A 21827-nucleotide genomic window follows, 5' to 3' on the forward strand; every position below is an offset into this window, starting at 1 on the left:
GTACCCACCCCTCCCAGCTGTGACAGCCAGAAGTACCTACAGACAGTACTGAAATATGGGGAGCAAAACTTAGTCCATTTGAGAACTATAGCTATAGATTCGTTTTTCCATTCTAGCACTTCATACAAATAGAATCACATAAGATACTTTATTTGTGCTTGCTTTCTTTAAGCATAATGGTTTTGAGATTCATCTAGTTTGTTACATGTACCACTTGGTTGTAGGATTCCAGTGTAGATAACTACAATTTGGTTAAACATCACTTTTTGTTTGTATTTTCTTAAAATCCTTAAAAACAACTGCTTTAAAATTTTTGGCTGCTAATTGTATCACCTCAGTCCTTTCTGAGTCTTTATATTAACTGATTTAACTACTGGTTATGAGTCAGTTTTTTTTACCCTTTCTCATGTTAGTAATTTTTAATTGAATATTCAACATTATTAATTTTACATAGTTGAGTTCTAGATTTTGCTGTCTTTAAAGAGTAATGGACATTTTTGGGCATGCAGTCAAGTTACTCGTGGATCAGTTTGGTCATTCAGGGCTTTCATTTTTTTGTTAGGGTAGGTGCAAAGTTGTCTTTATGGCTAATTTAACTCTGTTACTAAGGTGTGACTCTTCTGGTCTGTGGAACGCTGGTAATTAAGGAGGACTCTTCACACTCTGTTTGGAACTTGGACATCTTCTAACCCTATGTATACTCTGGGAATTGTTCATTTTACAGCTCTCAGCTGTTCTTTACCCAGTCTTGTGGAGCTTCACTCTTCAACTGCACAGCTGATTCTTTGCAACCAACTTGACAAAGACTTATACAGATTTCTGGAGTTCTTTCTTTGTTCATCCTCTTCAGTACTGTGATCCACAGATTTTAGTCTCCTCAGTCTCTCTGCAATTTGACTTCTGTCTCCTTAACTCAGCCAGACCTCCAGGGCATCCGCCTTCCTGCACAGTGATCTTGAAAGTGATTCAAGAAAAAAAACTGGGCCCAATTGTAAAAGCTACCTCATTAGTTTCCCTTTTCTCAGACATGACGGTCTTGTATTGCCTATTGGCCAGTGTCTGAAAACAGTGTTTTGATATATTTTACCCATTTTTCAAGTTGTTTATGGCAGGAAGGCAAGTCTGTTTCTGGTTCCTCCATCATGACCAGAAGCAGGACTCTGGTTTTTAATTTTTTTGTGTGATTATAAACATAGACATTTTGGCAAACATTAAATTCTGTGTATCGTTCATGCTTGTTCTACTCCCCAAATCACTGATTCAGAGTTACTGTATTCCTATGGTACCATTCCTTTGATTCCATTTCCCCTTGCCTCATTCTCCATGCCCAAGGGCTTTTGCTGGAGTAAGATTATTGGCTTCTCTCTGGACTTCCTCACTTATTCTGTACAAAGTTAGGAAAGAAAAATGTTTGGTAGGTGAATTTTGGAGAAGGAATGGAAAATCTTAGATTAGCCTACTTAAAGGCTGTATTTCCCAGTTAGACTAACTTTTAATTTTTTTTGTTTTTAAAAAGTTGTTTTAAGTTAGCCTATCTTTATTATACGCATACCTTTCCTAACAAGAGCAGTCAGGAGAGGCCTTTGGTTGTCTGTCACTGTCTGTGATTGAATATATTCAGTGCAGGGGAGTTACTTGTAAGTCTGTGTGGCAGGAGATCCAAGTTGTGGTGCCTAGTTTAGCTGTTATAGTACTAGCACTGATATTTTGAACTCCATTTATCTACTCCTGTCTAGTTTTCTTTTGGTTCCAAATTTAGAGGGGGGAATAAAGGAACTGTTTCCCTCAAACTTGGTAACATCACAGATACAAATTTTCAATAAACATATCAAATCACTAAATATTTTTAGCTGTGAGGTTGCATATTGAAGAGCTCACATTTCCACTGAGAGCTGGGGGAAATGATAACCAGAGGTCATGAGCATACCAAGTTGTCTCTCTAGGAGTCTTGCAGGCACTCTTGTCTCCAGCTCAGCATTTGTTTATTGCCTCAAATCAAATTTCCAGGTACTAAATTGGGCCCTTTAGCCTTTCTACCAGTTGGTAGATTCAGATGCATACCACATTTGCTGCTTCAGAATTGTTTACAGTCTAGTGCCTGTGCTCTTTTCCTTAGAATGAGATGAAAAGGCAAAATAGAATAGCAAATGTGAAAGGAGAGAGACAGGAGAGCAAGATGAGGCTGTAGAGCAGGAGGGAAGAGGGAAAAGATAACAGGATTTTTAAAAAGCAGGTAATTTACAGAAGAGCTGTATGGACATTCTCTATCTGAAGGAGATGGTGGTGGTTATAAAAGACAGGCGTACACATGGATAGAAAGAATGACACAGAAGGAAACAAAGATGAAAAACAAACTGCATTTGTCTTTCCAGTCATGTGCCACTAGTGATTTTTTATAGAAGTATAACTGACTCTTAACAGTATTATATTAGTTTCAGGTGTACAACATAGTGATTCAGTATTTTTATAGATTATGCTCCATATAAAATTTTTATAAGATATTGGCTACATTCTCTATGCTGTAATTATATCCTGTATCTTACTTTACACCTATGGGGAGTGGGGCAAGATCAGTGAAGGGGATTAAGAGGTACAAACCATTAGTGATTCTTAATAGGTTCTAGATAGTTTGTTCTTGGGAAATAAGTAATGTAGATATTCTGAATGGAAACTATAAAAATTCCATTTTAATGCTGTTCAGTTGTCTTTTACCTAACTTATATTGAGATGCATTTAACATTAATACTCTGCTGTTAATAATATAATTTTCAACAAAATTATCAGCTTTGATATTTCTTGTTTTAAGGTTTTGAGAATATTTATTAAAAATAATAATTTTCTCCTTTGACTAAATCAGTTTCATTTTTCTCTAGATATTGCTTCTGATTGAAGCCATTTATGGAATATTACAGAATCATTCTGGTCTTGATATTTAAAGAGAATAGATTAGATTAGTACTAAATATCAGAATTATACATTCTTCCAACAAAACAGTTTCTAGTTTATGTGTATATTTATGAGTGTGCATATGTTTGGTATATTTGTATACTCATGATGATTGTATGAAAGAATATGTCTGTAGCTTTGATATGAGAAGGTTTTTTAGTGACCTAATTGTCAAATACGGAAGTAGTTACATAAATTATGATTTATATACTTAATCATATAATTTTATATATGATGACTGTGAGGACTGTGTGAGGATATGTAGCTGCTTTTTTAGGACTAAATACAACCAGTTTAGACCATTGGAATGATATGTATGTCTTGTTTTGTTTTGTTATATACACTTCTTATGTATGTCTTGATTATGCTCAATTATACTCCTATCTGTGTATATATTGTATATGCATACACAGAGACACACACACACACATGCTTTATGACATATAAGTTTCATGAGGGCAAGTGACCTTGTCTGTCTAGATTGTTATAGCCACATAGGAACTCCATACATGTTTACTGAATGTATTTTTACAAAGATTAGATGGAAAAATAAAATAGTTCAGTATGGTAAAAAGTTTCGTTTTTTAAAATTTATAAGAACAAGGACTTGCTTTATTATAACTGTATTCATTTTAAAGGATAAAGAGTTGGTTGAAACCCTCTCTAGTGTTAGATTGACTACTGGTGTACCCTTCCTGGTGGAATTCATCAGCCCAAAGTAGAGCTTAGGTGGCTGTATTTTGTAGTGTTCCTAACCACTTCTTTGGGCAGAAGTAATCAGGCCTTTGACTCTGTACTTTGAAAAAGTTCTTGTTCCTTTTTTCCCAAAATCTTCTTCAAGGAAAGTGGTAAAATGTATGAGTTGATGCAACTATCTGTTCCCCTCATGCTCTTCTAGAAAACAAGAGAACATCTTTGCTTCTTTTTCTCCCCTTTGAATTTTTACCTATATGTGTGAGAAAATAGTATATATGCTTTTATGTTTATATACTTGTATATCCTTTTTTAATGACACCTAAATCTTCAATATATTTAGAGATGTTTTCTAATGCAAAATCTGATGGGAATACAATTAAAATGGAAGACAGAAAAAATCTCATGGGAGTAAAATGAAAATGAAAGTGAAAAGATAAAATTGGCATGTATTCATGAAATTGTTAAGAAAGAAGGAAAGTTATATTTTAGACATAGATACTGTTTTAGCATGATTCATTTTCAACCTAGTTTTTTTCCCCCCCCCCAAGAAGAGGAAATAAATCATCGACTAGAGATTTTTCTACACTTATGCTTTCTTTTTGCTTTTAAAAAGAATGAATAAAATTGGGCCTGAATGTACGTGAAGAATGAGTATAATGTTTATGTCAGTCTCTGCAGTGAAATCTTAAGGTCCACACTATGTGTTAAATCAAATACTCAGTAATGGGTCATGTTTGTGTAAAAGAGTTATGGTTATAAATCAATCCATTTTATGAGCTTTTAATAAGTATTTTTATGAGCTTTTAGTAAATGGGGTAATAGCAGTTTGATGGTATAAGATATAATTACAGAAAAATGTCTGTTTTCTTTTGAAACCCATATCAAATACTTTTTCTGGAACTTGTAACTGTTTACATAATTAAGTTGAATACTTATTTTTCAGTATATCTAGCATGTTTTGTTAACATAACACGTCATCTTTCTTATTAGACAATGATCTTGGCAAACTTTTATTGCGCTTCAAAATGTCTGATAAGCAAAGTGAGTGGATAGAACACTGCCGAAGACAGTTTCGCAAAATGATGAAGGCCAAACCTGATATAATCAGTGGAGGTGGTGAGTATGTTTTAATTTTTGTGACTTTTTTGGCTTGAAGAGTATATTAACAGAAGCTGTGTTTTCCTGAAGATTAGTACTGGCATATCATATCTAGAATACATGATATTAATTCCAGAAGTCCATTGACTTCTGAGAAATTTGTGGTCCTGGAGAACAAAAATTAAAATTTGAGAAATTACTCAGCTTTCTTTTAGTACTGTTTCAGAGGCCTTGAAAGCTAAATCTACCTTTGCCTAGGTAACAGTTTGCTTGGTTTCACCAGCTTTCACCTAGCTATACCATACTGCTATGTTTTTGGAACTTTATTGAATGTTTTGACATATTTTGAAACTCCGCCACATCTAGCCAAATAAATTGTGACTTGTAAGGAAATTTGGGTGTGTGGGGGGGGGATAGCTATGTTGTCTAAACCAGCAAGCAAGTTGTTTTATATTCAGATATTTATATGTGTGCATGCTTCCTAAAATTATCATGCTTTAATTAACATTATCTTAAATAAAGATAGTCTAAGAAAAAAGTTCTAATGTCAATATAAGCTAGATTTCTTGAAAGCTATAATTTAAAAATAATTGTCCTCTTTATCAGCCATGCTTTATGGTTTTCATGTTTGTATCATTTGCTATAAAATTGAAAATGGGAAATAAAAATAAGTTTATATTTTGTTGGAGAAATTATATTTTCAGGGAATATTATTCCCTGAAATGAGCAGTTCAACTGTTTTATACGCCCCCAAATATTTTAAAAATAGCTATTAAAAATATATATTTATCACTGGTTGCATAATAGAAAATATTTAAAATAGGTTTTGCAAATGCCAAAAGGTACAGAACAAAATGAGAAAGCAGCAGCTTGGAATATTGTTCAGTTTAAACATAGTAAGTAAAGGTGTAGTTTTCTGAGTTTCTCTCTTACAGGGATGGTGATAAGACAAAAGAGAAATCACATGTTCAATCCTATCCATGACTCTGAAACAACATACACAAGTATAACATTACCATTAAAACTGTGTTCTATTTGGAATCTTGGGGCACTTCCCACAAGATTTGACCTTAGTTCTACATTACTCTGATACCGTGTCCACCATTAGATTTTGAGCTACTTTCAAAAGTAGATCTTGACCTCTCTGCCCAGCAAGGTCTAGTAGGTTACACAAAACTCAGTTACTTTCAACAGCAACTTTATAAGATAGTCTGCATTTTATGGATAAGGAAACAAAAGCCTGGAAATGTTAGATAACGAGCTCAGTTCACAGTGGCAGACCCAAGAAGTGAATTCAAGCAATCTGAATCCAAAACTCGTGCTCAGTATCAGCTTGCGATACTACCTCTTTGCACCTTCTCTTTACTACCTAATGTTTTCCACGTGGGAGGCAAACAACATTTATTAAGTAAACCCAGATGAGCGTAATACTGATGGAGATAGAAGATGATAAAAGTTTTTAATATCTCCAGTCTCATAGCATACTTGTTTTCTGTCTATAAGCTAAGATGAACTAATTTAGGGGGTAAGCTGCAGAAATACTAAACAAATAAATGCTTTTGTAAGGCAGGCATGCTTATTTGTCTGTGTGCATGCACATGTACATCTGGCTCTATAATCTGGTTCAACTTGGGTTTTGGGGGTTTTTTTAAACATCTTTATTGAAATATAATTGCTTTACAGTGTTCTGTTAGTTTCTGCTTTAGAACAAAGTGAATCAGCTATATGTGTATATATATATCCCCGCATCTCCCTCCCACCCTCCCTGTCCAACCCTTCTAGGTGGTCACAAAGCACCAAGCTGATCTCCCTGTGCTATGCAGCTGCTTCCCACTAGCTATCTATTTTACATTTGGTAGTATATATAAGTCCATGCCACTCTCTCACTTCCTCCCAGCTTACCCTTCCCCCTCCCCGTGTCCTCAAGTCCACTCTCTACATCTGCCTCTTTATTCCTGTCCTGCCCCTAGGTTCTTCATAACCACTTTTTTTTTTTTTTAGATTCCATATATATGTGTTAGCATACAGTATTTGTTTTTCTCCTTCTGACATTTTTCACTCTGTATGACAGTCTCTAGGTCCATCCACCTCACTACAAATAACTCAATTTCATTTCTTTTTATGGCTGAGTAATAGTCCATTGTATATATGTGCCACATCTTCTTATCCATTCATCTGTCGATGGACACTTAGGTTGCTTCCATGTCCCGGCTATTGTAAATAGAGCTGCAATGAACATTGTGGTACATGACTCTTTTTGAATTATGGTTTTCTCAGGGTATATGCCCAGTAGTGGGATTCCTGGGTCATATAGTAGCTCTATTTTTAGTTTTTTAAGGAACCTCCATACTGTTCTGCATAGTGGCTGTATCAATTTACATTTCCACCAGCAGTGCAAGAGGGTTCCCTTTTCTCCACACCCTCTCCAGCATTTATTGTTTGTAGATTTTTTGATGATGGCCATTCTGACTGGTGTGAGGTGATACCTCATTGTAGTTTTGATTTGCATTTCTCTAATGATTAGTGATGTTGAGCATCCTTTCATGTGTTTGTTGCCAATCTGTATATCTTCTTTGGAGAAATGACTATTTAGGTCTAATGCCCATTTTTGAATTGGGTTGTTTGCTTTTTTGATATTGAGCTGCATGAACTGCTTCTATATTTTGGAGATTAATCCTTTGTCAGTTGCTTCATTTGCAAATATTTTCTCCCATTCTGAGGGTTGTCTTTTCATCTTGTTTGTGGTTTCCTTTGCTGTGCAAAGGCTTTTAAATTTCATTAGATCCCATTTGTTTATTTTTGTTTTTATTTCCATTTCTCTAGGAGATGAGTCAGAAAGGATCTTGCTGTGATTGATGTCATAGAGTGTTCTGCCTGTGTTTTCCTCTAAGAGTTTTAGCGTGTCTGGCCTTATATTGAGGTCTTTAATCCATTTTGAGTTTATTTTTGTGTATGGTGTTAGGGAGTGTTCTAATTTCATTCTTTTACTTGTAGTTGTCCAGTTTTCCCAGCACCACTTATTGAAGAGTCTGTCTTTTCTCCATTGTATATTCCTGCCTCCTTTATCAAAGATAAGGTGACCATATGTGCGTGGGTTTATCTCTAGGCTTTCTATCCTATTCTATTGATCTATATTTCTGTCTTTGTGCCAGTACTATACTGTCTTGATTACTGTAGCTTTGTAGTATAGTCTGAAGTCTGGGAACCTGATTCCTCCAGCTCCGTTTTTCTTTATCAAGATTGCTTTGGCTCTGCAGGGTCTTTTGTGTATTCCACACAAATTGTGAAATTTTTTGTTCTGCTTCCGTGAAAAATCCCATTGGTAATTTGATAGAGATTGCATTGAACCTGTAGATTGCTTTGGGTAGTATAGTCATTTTCACAATGTTGATTCTTCCTACCTAAGAACATTGTATATCTTTCCATCTGTTTGTATCATCTTTCATTTCTTTCATCAGTGTCTTATACTTTTCTGCATACAGGTCCTTTGTCTCCTTAGGTAGGTTTATTCCTAGGTATTTTATTATTTTTGTTGTAATGGTAAACGGGAGTGTTTCCTTAATTTCTCTTTCAGATTTTTCATTGTTCGTGTATAGGAGTGCAAGAGATTTCTGTGCATTAATTTTGTATCCTGCTACTTTACCAAATTCATTGATTAGCTCTAGTAGTTTTCTGGTAGCATCTTTAGGATTCTCTGTGTGTAGTATCATGTCATCTGCAAACAGTGACAACTTTACTTCTTCTTTTCTGATTTGGATTCCTTTTATTTCTTTTACTTCTCTGATGGCTGTGGCTAAAACTTCCAAAACTATGTTGAATAATAGTGGTGAGAGTGGGAAACCTTGTCTTGTTCCTGATCTTAGTGGAAATGGTTTCAGTTTTTCACCATTGAGGATGATTCGTTGTCTATTCAGATATTCCACAGACGCAGGCACATCAGGTTGTTTGTGGAGATTTAATCCACTGCTCCTGAGGCTGCTGGGAGACATTTCCCTTTCTCTTCTTTGTTCGCACAGCTCGTGGGGTTCAGCTTTGGATTTGGCCCCACCTCTGCGTGTAGGTCGCCTGAGTGCGTCTGTTCCCGCCCAGACAGGATGGGGTTAATGGAGCAGCTGATTAGGGGGTTCTGGCTCACTCAGGCCAGGGGGAAAGAGGGGTATGGAATATGGGGTGAGCCTGCGGCCGCAAAGGCCACTGTGACATTGCCACAGCCTGAGGTGCGCCGTGTGTTCTCCTGGGGAGGTTGTCCCTGGATCACGGGACCCTGGCGTGGAGGGCTGCACAGGCTCCCGGGAGGGGAGGTGTGGATAGTGACCTCTGCTTCCACACAGGCTTCTTGGTGGCTGCAGCAGCCGCCTTAGCATCTCATGCCCATCTCTGCTGTCCGAGCTGATAGCCTCGGAGCTCGTTTAGGCAGTGCTCTGAATCCCCTTTCCTCGCGCACCCTGAAACAATGGTCTCTTGCCTCTTGGGCAGCTCCAGACTTTTTCCCGGACTCCCTCCCATCTAGCTGTGGTGCACTAGCCCCCTTCAGGCTGTGTTCACGCCGCCAACCCCAATCCTCTCCCTGGGATCTGACCTCCAAAGCCCGAGCCTCAGCTCCCAGGCCCCGCCCACCCCAGCGGGTGAGCAGACAAGCCTCTGTGCGGGAATCTCTCCGCTTTGCCCTCCGCACCCCTGTGGCTGCGCTCTCCTCCGTGGCTCCGAAACTTCCCCCCTCTGCCACCCGCAGTCTCCGCCCGCTAAGGGCTTCCTAGTGTGTGGAAACATTTCCTCCTTCACAGCTCCCTCCCACTGGTACAGGTCCCGTCCCTATTCTTTTGTCTCTGTTTTTTCTTTTTTCTTTTTTCTTTTGCCCTACCCAGGTACATGGGGAGTTTCTTGCCTTTTGGGAAGTCTGAGGTCTTCTGCCAGCGTTCAGTAGGTGTTCTGTAGGAGTTGTTCCACATGTAGGTGTATTTCTGATGTATTTGTGGGGAGGAAGGTGGTTTCCATGTCTTACTCCTCTGTCATCTTGAAGGTCTCGGTCAACTTGGGTTTTTTTTTTGTTTTTTTTTTAAATTTATTTATTTATTTTTGGCTGCATTGTGTCTTCATTGCGGTGGCTTCTCTTGTTGAGGAGCATGGGCTCTAGGCATGCGGGCTCAGTAGCTGTGGCTCGCGGGCTCTAGAGCGCAGGCTCAGTAATTGTGGCGCATGGGCTTAGTTGCTCCCGCGGCATGTGGGATCTTCCCGGACCAGGGCTTGAACCCGTGTCCCCTGCATTGGCAGGCGGATTCTTAACCACTGAGCCACCAGGGAAGCCCAACTTGGGTTTTAAATAGAAGCAATCTATAGTTATCAAGAACCAAAGATTTTTAAATTATCATTACCTATGCTGCATTTTCTCCCCAAAATCCCTACGTATGACTCTGTAATGCACAATAAATACCATGTACCTTCATTAATATTTTTTTCATAATTATAATAATGAGTGAATGAATTAGTCTTAATTTCTCTATAAATTATATGATCTGAATCCAAAAGTAGGTAGACAAAGGAAATTCAGTTAACAAGAAACTTACTGAGAACCTACGTGTTGACTCCCTGTTCTGCTCCCCACTATGGGCAGCTACTGTCCTTTGTAGGTAATGGTAAGGAGGGTGCGAACAATCCATCAGTAGTCTTTCCAAATTGATTTAAACCCAGGGCATCTAAACAGCTATCAGGAGAGAAAATGTCCAGCTTTCTCTGGCTTGGGCTTCTGCTGTTTCCAGAGTTTTCTTTCCCGGCTTTTAGCTTTTAAGAACAAGTGAGACAATGTAGATGTGTAATTGCACAACATTCCTGCACTCACTTGTAATGAGTCACTGGGAGAAGCGATAGATTATATGACCTAGAGCTCACAGGCCGAAGTTAATTTTTTAAAACATAAGTCAGATTTTTCCTTTTCATGACCTTATTTTTGGTCTGTGTGTATTTTCCACCCCACCCCACTATATCTGAGACCTTTTTCCTAGCATAGAATTAACTAGGACATGTTCCCTGAACCTCTATAAATTTGCTTCATTTTCATGTGTTTATTTCATTCAGCTTTGGGAGAGAACATAGTTTCTTCTTGTCAGGAAGGTCCCTGTAGGTCTGATTGACTTCTAGTTTCCGCTGAATTTACTAACCTAGCCTCTTGTTGTCTATCCATTCTAAACATTGGATTCCATCATCAATTGCATGTTTAATTTTTTCTACTCTTATATCTGCCTTTGTAGAGTTGTCTCCCTATAAAAAGAAGCTTCTATTTCTCACATTATCTTATAATCATTGTTTCCCACTAATCTTTTATTTGCGACCTAATAATTAAATATACAATTTTAAATATGTTCCAAGTATGTTCTTCCTATTTCTGTTCTCTAATATTGATAATATAGTTTATAACTGGAATTCTAGTGTAGGATTCATATAATTTGAGTTGGTCACTAGATAACATGTACAACATGTCTGATAGACAATGTTGGAAACTGGTATGCTTTATAACTATAATACATTTTGTATAACTATATACTTCAAATGCTCAAATTATCACAACTTGGACTCTAAGAGTTTTTGTTTAAGCTGGCCTCTTTGTCCTTTAAATTTTAATTTATTTTTTCTGTTTTCCTCTGAAAGAATCCTGGCATAGTAACAACAATGAGGTTCATCTAGACTCACTTTTTTGGCTCCTAAACATAGTTCAAGGGATTCTGGTTCCTTTCAGTGGGGAGAATAACGTTAGGGGCAAAATTTGAGCAACAGTGTGCATTACGTGCCTCCACATAATCACTTAGGATAATAAGATGACATGAGTCAAGAGTCCTCTTAAAAAAAAAAAAAAAAAGAAAGTGGGGGGTGTATTTTTGTTTCAAATTTACTTCTGGCTATATATATTTTTTTAATTTTCCTCTGAGCATTTAATCTAGTTTTCTCATTTTGTCCTGCCATTTAGATTTTATCTATATGAGATGCCATGGAAGGTATTAAAGTGTATTCTTCTTCTTGCATTCTCTTTTCTGGCTGCTGTCACTAGTGTATACCTAGTACAGTAATTGAAAGAAACAGCCTGGTTCCCTTTGACTTATTTCTTTCATCCTCTGACTCTCATGTACTTGATTACCATGTCTTAGAGTTTATTCTTTTTTTTTTTTTTAAGCTTTCTTTCTCATCCATGTCCTCTGCTACTACTTTAATTCAAGTGTTAACCATTTAGCAACTAAATTATTGTGTGAAATACATGATCATTTTAGGAAAACTAGAAACTATAAACAAAATGAAGAAACTGAAATTTACCTGTAATCTCTGAAGGATAAGGTTAGCACTAAGTTATTTTTAGCCAAAAAGATTTATACCTACCATACTATTTTCTTTTGCCATTTCATTCAGTACAGTATTGTACAGAATTTTCCATGTCAGTGAATGTGCTTATACAAAGTAATTTTAAAGTCTACTCATTTATCTATGGATCTGATTCCTATAACACTTTCCTTTATTTCAGTTGACCCCCTGGGATCCTAGCCAGTTACTGTTTCAAATGTACAGTAATGAGACCAAAATCGTTAATAATTTAGATTATCTGATAATATCAAAGCACTAGTAAATCACTTAAAAAAAGGCATATACAGACTGCTATAAGCAGAAACACATTAAAGCTCATGAAAGAAAGCATAAGAGGTGCTATGATGATAACAAAAGCCTGAGGCCTGAAAGGAGGATCCCTAATGGCTGACGCTAAAGGGGCAAAAGCATCAATTCCTTTGTTTTTCCACTCTCTTTAACCTTGTGAGCACCATCATATATCGTTATTGGTCTAGCCTTAGTGGCATTCTTCCAGTGGTATTTGCCCATCGTGTGATTCTGTTACCAAAGCTCCTTTTTTCATACACCCTCTTCTTGGCATAATTAACCAAGGGAAAGAGGAATTCAACACAATTTCTAATCCATCACCTTCTGAATCCTTCTGTGCTTCAGTTATACCATAACAACTCAAAGTTGTTGTGTACCCATGGACTTTAAATTGGCCTGTCTTCTATCTACTTATGGCTATAAAGCAGTTGTACTTGATACAAGCAGATAATTCTCTAAGACTCAATATTAATCACATGATAAATAATATAAAAATAAAGAATGATTTCAAATAGGCTAAGAATAAAAAAATTTTATGTGTGGTTGTCTAATTTATATGATGGAACTTACATCCAGCCTTTAAGGAATCTAAATATTCATAATGAAAAAAGTACAGAGATGATTTCTACTTCTAAGAGATGGAGTAGGTGATCTTTCGCTTTTCCCTCATCCTATGTACAGCTAAGATTTCTGGATATCATCTTATGTTTTATATGTGACTCTGGAAGATGGAGAGAAGGCAGACTGGCTAGGGACCTTGGGACCTAAGGAACAACTCAGAGGTGATGTTTCTTGGGTTTTCTTTTTGCCTTGTATATCCTAGGCTGAGTAATTAAGATTGCCAACAGATGCAGGAAGAAAAATGAGGACTGGGCAGTAAAAGCCTGCTCTCTCTAACCAAAGGACCAGGAAAAGGGCAGTCTACCAAGACAAAATTTGTAGATAGTGACCACTTTAATCCAGACAAACACCGCTTTAGAAAATATTGCCAACAAGACTTGGGGTTCAGCCTGGACTTCTTTTCTCACCTGCCAGTAATGAGGTACCCCTGCCTCTCCCTGATAAGATGGTATCAGAGGAGACCTAGGTAGAGAGTTAGGAATTTCACCATCACCCAATGGTAATAAGGCCACAGTCTCTCCTTCCCCTCCACACATGTATTTGTTTCACACATGAAACAAATTTTAAAATACAAAGTGTCAGCAAAGAAATATATAAAGAAAACCCAAAAGGAAGTTTTAGAACTGAAGAATTCCATACCCAAAATAGAAAGCTCAGTGAATTGGGCTCAACAATAAAATAGAAGGGACAGAGGAAAGAATCAGTGAACTTGAAGATATTAAGAGAGGAAATAGACTGAAAAATTTAAAGAAAAGATTGAATCCCAAAGTCCTGTGGAACCATAACAGAAGATCTAACATTTGCATCATTGGAGTCATGGAAAGAGGTTGGAACTACAAATGTATTTGAAAAAATGATGGCTGAAAACTTTCCAAATTTGGCAAAAGACCTAAGCCTGTGGATTCTAGAACCTCAAAGAGGGTAAATCCAAAGAAGTCCACACCAAGACACAATACAGTTGACCCTTAAACAACACAGGGTTGAACTGTGTAGGTCTACTTATACACAGATTTTTTTTCAGTAGTAAATACAGTACTAGATGATCTGAGGTTGGTTGAATCTGTGAATGAGGGTAAGGAGGGCTGACTATAAATTATATTGGGTTGGCCAAAAAGTTCGTTTGGTTTTTTCCATAAGATATCTCCAGTAGCACTTAGTTGTCTTTAACTTCATTTGAAACAATTTTGTTAGACTGTATTGTGACAGCTGTCACATCAGCGTGCATTTAAAAAAAAAAAAAACTTACCAAAATTGATGAATTTTTGTGTAGCCATTTTAATATTGAAGATGGAAGAAAAAAGCCACATCTTCGGCTTTATTTCAAGAAAGGTAAAAACCCAACCAAAATGCAAACAAAGATTTGTACAGTGTATGGAGAAGGTGCTGTGACCGATCGAACGTGTCAAAAGTGGTTTGCAACGTTTCATGCTGGAGATTTCTTGCTGGACGATGCTCTAGGGTCTGGTAGCCCAGTTGAAGTTGATAGCGATCAAGTCGAGACATTAATTGAGAACAATCAACGTTATACCACACGGTAGATAGCCAACATACTCAAAATATCCAAATCAGGCGTTGAAAATCATTTGCACCAGCTTGGTTATGTGAATCGCTTTGATGTTTGCGTTCCACATAAGTTAAGCGAAAAAAGCCTTCTTGACGGTATTTCCCCGTGAGATTCTCTACTTAAAGGTAATGAAAACATTCTGTTTTTAAAACAAATTGTGATGGGTGATGAAAAGTGCATACTGTACAATAACGTGGAATGGAAGAGATCATGGGGCAAGCGAAATGAACCACCACCAACCACACCAAAGGCCAGTCTTCATCCAAAGAAGGTGATGTTGTGTATGTGGTTGGATTGGAAGGGAGTCCTCTATTATGAACTTCTTCCAGAAAACCAAACGATTCCAACAAGTACTGCTCCCATTTAGACCAACTGAAAGCAGCGCTCGAAGAAAAGCATCTGGAATTAGTCAACAGAAAATGCATAATCTTCCATCAGGATAATGCAAGACTGCATGTTTCTTTGATGACCAGGCAAAACTGTTAACGGCTTGGCTGGGAAGTTCTGATTCATCCTCCGTATTCACCAGACATTGCACCTTCAGATTTCCATTTGTTTTGGTCTTTACAAAATTCTCTTAATGGAGCAATTTTCAATTCCCTGGCAGACTGTAAAAGGCACATGGAACAGTTCTTTGCTCAAAAAGATTAAAAGTTTTGGGAAGATGGAATTATGAAGCTGCCTGAAAAATGGCAGACAGTAGGGGAACAAAATGGTGACTATGTTGCTCAATAAAGTTCTTGGCGAAAATGAAAAATGTCTTATTTTTACTTTAAAAACCGAAGGAAACTTTTGGCCAACCCAATACATGATTTTTGACTGTGCAGGGGGTTGGCATCCCAAACCCCCCGTGTTGTTCAAAGGTCAACTGTATAGTCAAACTTCTGAAAATTTAAGACAAATCTTGAAAGCAGAGAGGGAGAAACAACACCTTACCTACAAGGGAAAATCAATGCAAATGACAGTGGACTTCTCCCCAGAAAAGATGGAGGACAGAGGAAGTGGCATGACATTATTCAAGAGCTGAAGGCAAAGAACTGTCAACCTGAACTCTGTGTTTATTGAAAGTAGCCTTCTGGAATATTGAGGAAATCAAGACATTCTCAGGTGAAAAATATGTCACCAGCAGACCTACCCTAAATGAAGGAATAAAGGAATTTTTCTACCTCTGTCATGTGCCTGCAACCTCCTGTTAATCTATAATTGTACAAACTTTCTTTTAAAAACAAGGAATGAATATAAACTACTTGAGAACATTGAGAAAAATAGTCTTTGCTTATAATTTGTATAAAAAGTGAACATAGTTGGATGTGGTGAGGTTGTAAAGTGCTTGAAACACATTAGTAGAGTTCTGACTTCATGGAGGGTAGAGAGATGAGAATTGTGGTAAGTTCTGAATACGGAAGTGTTCAGGAACAAACATCTGGTGGTTACATGAAGGATGGTGTTTGGGAAAAAATTGCACGCATAATGTAATTGTCTTGTGATCTGATGATGTGCCAGCAGTGATAAAAGATGAAAGAATTAAAGAGTGAATTCTGGAGAAATTTTGCATGTTTACAAACATTGAACTTTTTGGAACCAGCTGCTGTTGTGATGGCAATGCCAAGGGAGAAAACAGTCAGTATCCAAGTATCCTGAACAAGCTGCCTTCAGTTTTTCCTCATCAGTAAAACCCGTGTCCTCTTTTATTATATACGTATTATAAACCTTGGTTTCATAGTCTACTAATGTCATAGTCCAACCCTAGGGAATAAATATAATTAAAAGGACAGCTCCTAATTTAAAGTCCTTTTGAAATTCCAGGTCTGTCATTTAAAGTAAAAATCCACTTAAAACAATATTCTGTAGTTTACTTTCTGGATAGTAATATCCTGGAGTTAATTTACTCTTAAAGTTAAGAAATGTTTTATGTGAATTAATTCCCTTGAGTTGCAGATAATGGAATTTTTAGTGAATTGACAGATACTGAGTCATACTGAGATAGCCACTCTAGTAATTATGCAGTTTAGCTACACTTATGTTTGGTTAGTTAGAGAGATGGTACCAATAAATTGTAGCCATGGGTTCAGTTACCATATATGGATTCGTTTTTAACATTGTTCCATGGCTGTAGCTTATCCCTCAAAATATTTGGAAATGCATAGTGCTGTTCATATGGGTTGCTGGGCAAAGCAAAAAAATTGGAATCAGCAGAAATTCAGAACCTTCTCTAGGTAGTTCAGTGATGTCATCTTTATATAGGATGCATAGAATTACTTTATAAGCCTCCAATATATTGATCTAATAACATAATTTCATATTTCAAGATCAGTGCTTGCTGGAAAGTAGTATGCTTTGCAAAGTCTGCAGTTAGTCTGGTGACTCTTAAGTTTCAAATCATATTGTGTTTTAGCAGCTTCAAAGATGTGTATTTTGTCTTCACTAACGTATGTTTAGCTGTCTGATGGCTAAACCTGATTTCAGGCATTGGATTCAAATAACTGTTCAGCAGTGTGCTGTGACTTTTCCCATTAACTCAGCCACTTTGCTTAAATGCATAATTTGTAACAAACATATGGTTGTGCTAAAATGAGAATAATTATAGTTGAGTTTTAAATGGACATTTCCATTTAAAATTTTTATATAATATTTGTTACTAATGTATATCTCACACCTTATTAGGAATGACTGTATCTAAATTTCATCGACACATTCTTTCTGAAAAATTATAATCTCAAGAGACAGCATTAGGTGACTTATAAACAAATATGTAGAAGTTGAAAGCTCTCACCTAAGGGCCATTATTTACATATAGGTTCATAGAAAAAAAAATTTGAAAGATTTCTCTAAGAGTGGGAGAATTTGTGCCTATGTATGTGAAGATAGAACCAATCTAAACAACTATAAGTTTAAATAATCTGCAATACTGGTGTCCTTTCTGATCCTCGAATATTGCATTTTCATACCTTTAAATATTCATTTCAACTTGAAATCAGAATATGAATAGAGTTCCATGAATAAAAAATTTCATTTTTATCTTGAGATATAGCTCAAGCTATATCATGAGATGTAGCTTGTTAGACCTATAGTTGTTGGAAAGCATATGTTATTCCTCTTTGACTTTACATTTTTGACATGTTGAACACTAATTTTTCCTTCATGAATTATGTCTTTAAAATGCACTTGGATGTGAAAAAAGGTGCATTCAGTTAATACAGGTCATAGTCAGAATCCTGAATATAACTAGGGCACAATTTTAAAAGGTGACTAAAACTTACTTTCTATAAGTGTAAACATATCAGTTACCCTACAGATATATTTCTTTCTAGCAAAAATAATTCTAGATTGCATATTAATTATAATCCACCTGGTTATACCCATTTGGGAGGTAATATATGCAAATACTGTGGCATTATTTATATACTATTACATTGACAGGCATATTTTTCAACTTTTCTTTAAATTAATAAACTTAGAGCAGTTTTAGATTCACAGCAAAGTTGAGTGGAAAGTACAGAAAGTTCCCACATACATTCTATCCTTACATATGTACAACCCCCCCCCCCAACTATCAACGCCTCACCCAGAGGGGTACAGTTGTTACAACTGATGAACCTACACTGACATATCATTATCATCAGGAGTCCAAAGTTTACATTAGGGTTCACTCTTGATGTTTCACATTCTATGAATTTTGACAAATGTCATAGTAATGACACGTATCCACCATTGTAGTATCTTACAAAACAGTTTCACTGCCATAAAACTTCTGTGCTCTGCCTGTTCATCCTTCCCTCTCCCCAACCCCTGACAAGCCTACTTTTGATCTGCTTGCCTTGAACAGATACTGTCTGTTGCAAAGTACGTAAAACACATAATATGTCCTGCTTTTGAAAGGGATGTGAGCTATGCATTGATTCTGGTCTTGGAGCTCACGTGATTTTTTTCTGCATGTGTGAATGACGATGATAAGATATTATAGCCTAGTTTGTGATTTTTTTTTCTGAATTGAAATCATTTAGCAAATTCTGAAGTAATCCTTAGAGGATCTAAAGATAACAGATGATTCTTTTCCAGTTTTACATTGAATAGGTTCTCAGTGAAGCTATTAAAATTTAGTTTACATTGGAAACATTGTTATGAATATTAAAATGATGTTTTGAATTGGCCCCCCTTAAGAGCATAACTGTGAAGAAGTTCTGATGACTTTTTTCTACTAGTCTGTGATTTAGAAATGCAGTATCACATATTGTTCTTGACCTTTAACATCCTAATCTCTTGTTTATTACAGCTTTAGTAGAATTACTTGAAAAATTTGTCCTTCATCTCTCTGAAAGCCCATCTGAATGCTACTTCCCCTCAGTGGAATATACAGGTACAGTTTAAACATTTTTGTATTTTGGAAAGTGCTCAATGTGCAAATAGATAATGTTTCGTAGAGGAGTGTAATTAGACACAAATATGCACAAGGTTTTTTCACCCTAAAAAATCTCTCCCTTTGTGCCATATACATTCCAGATATCTATCAGTTTCTTCTGTGCAAATGTCTGGGTTTCCTTGTAACTTTCTAGCTTCGTTTTTGAGCTTTTTTTTCTTCTGTCTACCCATTAAAAATTGTTTTTCCTTAAGGCAATGTCTTCCAGTGTCTTTCACTCTTCTGCTTTTATCCACTAGGAGATGATCTCCTAGTGATCTCATCTGCTTGTACTGTTTTACCCACCTTATATATTGATGACTTCTAAATATACCTCTTCTACTCAAAGATCTATAGGCTTCATTCTCATATTTCCAGATGCTTAATCGGTAAGCATCACCTGGATGTGCTAAAGAACCCTCAAGCTCAAAATGTCCACCTTCTCATACCTCCCTGAGATACATCCTCCTCCTACACTGTCTGTTTTTGTGGGCAGTGCAATCATCTGTCCATCTAAGCCAGGTTCCCTCCCAGTCACCGAACTGTATTCTTTGTTCTTAATATAGCTCAAATTTATCTACTTATATCTATCTCTACTCTTCTTTATGTTAGTTTAGGCCACCATTACTTTTTGCCTAGGTTATTACAACATTCTCTTTACCTGATGTCTCTAGTTGGAGTCTCATTTCTTTTCAGAGGTATTCTTTATGCTGCTTTCAGAGTGACCTGTGACGTGTAAATCTGACCTGCTCTTTCCTCTACCTCTTAGAAGATTACCATTGACCACTGCATACAGTTTAAGCTTCTTATCATGGTACCCAAGGCCTTATGTTACTCTTCTCCTTTCTTCTCTAGCATCATCCCTTTCTCTCCACGCCTCATATCTGTTTTTCAGGGGCACTAAACTATTAGCAGCATTGCCAACCTCACCCTCTCTTCTCCAAATACACATTCATTTATTCAACAAATGGATATTTTCCTCTGCTATATAATAGAACTGCTCTAAACACTTGCACACATCAGTGAACAAAAGAAAAAAGTCTTGCCTTTACAGAGTTTACCTTCTGATTGGAAGACAGACAATAAATAAGTAAAAAGATTCAGTATGTCAAGTGGTATGGTGGTAAGTGAGAAATGCAGAGCAGGGAAGGGGTCTAGGGAGTGCTAGTTGGGGGTGGCGGTTCCAGTGTTAAATAGCGTTCAGACCAGCAGAAATTGGGAGCAAGACACATGGATGTTTCCAGAGGGAGAGACTTCCAGCAAGTGACTAGGAAGGAGATTAGTATAGCTCAGAAGGAGTAAAGGGGAAGGATTGTTGGTGTTGAAGTTAGAGAGGAGAGGATGATATAGGTTTTTTGTTTTTTCTTTTTTTCTTTTTTTTTTTTCTTTTGGCCGCACCGCGTGGCTTGTGGGATCTTAGCTCCCCGACCAGGGATTGAACCTGTGCCCTCGGCAATGAAAGCATGAAGTCTTAACCACTGGACTGCTGGGGAACCCACTGATCTAGAGTTTTTAAAGTCATTGCAAGGTCTTGAACACAGGAGTGACATGCTCTGATTTACATTTTTAAAAGATCACTATTGCTGCTGTATCAGGAAAAGACTGAAGAACAAAGGGCTAAAGCAGGGAGATGAGTTAGGAGGCTATTGAAAAGATACAGATGAAAAATGGCAGTGGCTTGGATGAGGATGTCAGTGGAGTTAGAAGTACTTGGATTCTAGGTATATTTTGAAAATAGGACCAACAGAATTGGGTAACAGATTGAATATGGGGTGGGAGAGAGAGGAGTCAAAGGACCCAAGTTATTGATCTGAGCCACTGGAAGGATGGGATTACCAAACACTGAGATAGAGAAGAATGGGTAAAGAATAGGTTTCAGAGAGGAGATTAGGAGCTTGCTTTTATGTTATGTTTCGAATACTTATTACACATTTAAATAGACATGCTCTGTACATGTTGGCTGTTTGAATCTGGAACTTAGGGAGAAGGTAGGGCTGAAAATACAAATTACTAAATCATCAGCTTAGTATATAAAGCCAATACACATCTCTTTGTCATGTTTTTCTCATATTCTGACTTAATGTCTAATCCCTCACGTGACAGCACACTCCTGTAAGGTAGTTTCCTTGTCTTACCTGTCGTATCCTCTGCACCTAGAGTAACAGTGCCAATAAATGTTTGACAAATAAAGGAAAAAAATGGATAGAAGAATGAAGAATAAGAGCTTTGTATACTGTGTCAACCAGTTGGTTTACTCTATTGCCTATTAAAATTAAAACATTTAAGATTTATGAGCAGAAGCTTTACTTGATTCATCTGTACCTTAAGGCAATGAATTTAGTAACTGTGTAAAGGATGAAGTAGGGTGAAGAACTAAAATTTCCCAAAGGTGAATATCCAGTGCCTGGGGCTCAGTAAATGAAGACACAGTGAAGAAAAAGCAGAGAGGTAGCATAGGCTCCTGATAATAGATCATCATGGGATAGTGCCCCTCTTCCTCATAAGGGTAACATGACTTTTCTGTTTGCTAAAGAAACCATCCTTCAAAATGTGTTATTTATTCAAGTTAGACACAGTGTGTCAAATCTCCATAGAAAGAAAAAATTTTTAAAGATACATTTTCAGTCTGGCTCAGACTAATTTTTTTAGGTCTGTTATTCATCACTGCCCAAACACATCCTGTGCATTCATATCATTGAACCTTTGCTCCTACTGTTCCTTCTGGATAAACATTTTCCTCCCCATGACACCCATATGATAATGTCCAACTCCACTGTAAAGTTGCAGCTAGAATGTCACCTTCCTTCTTACTCCCAGTCAGAAGTCCCTCCTCTGTGCTCCTATTGCATTCACATTAAACTACAATTTTGATAT

At 37.0% G+C, this 21827-nt stretch overlaps 1 protein-coding gene across 3 annotated transcripts in view; it reads left to right on the top strand.

Annotated features, from left to right (window-relative positions):
• Positions 1-21827, top strand: part of TBC1D32 (TBC1 domain family member 32) — a 188890-nt gene that overhangs the window by 126046 nt on the left and 41017 nt on the right. For all 3 annotated transcript variants that reach the window (XM_082406091.1, XM_082406092.1, XM_082406093.1), the window contains 2 exons: positions 4633-4758; positions 18831-18914. In XM_082406091.1, coding sequence (XP_082262217.1) covers positions 4633-4758; positions 18831-18914 — 210 coding nt within the window. The remainder of the gene's footprint in view (positions 1-4632; positions 4759-18830; positions 18915-21827) is intronic.

Source organism: Balaenoptera borealis (genome assembly GCF_965194805.1).
Source record: "Balaenoptera borealis genome assembly, chromosome: 9".
Lineage (NCBI taxonomy): Eukaryota > Metazoa > Chordata > Mammalia > Artiodactyla > Balaenopteridae > Balaenoptera > Balaenoptera borealis.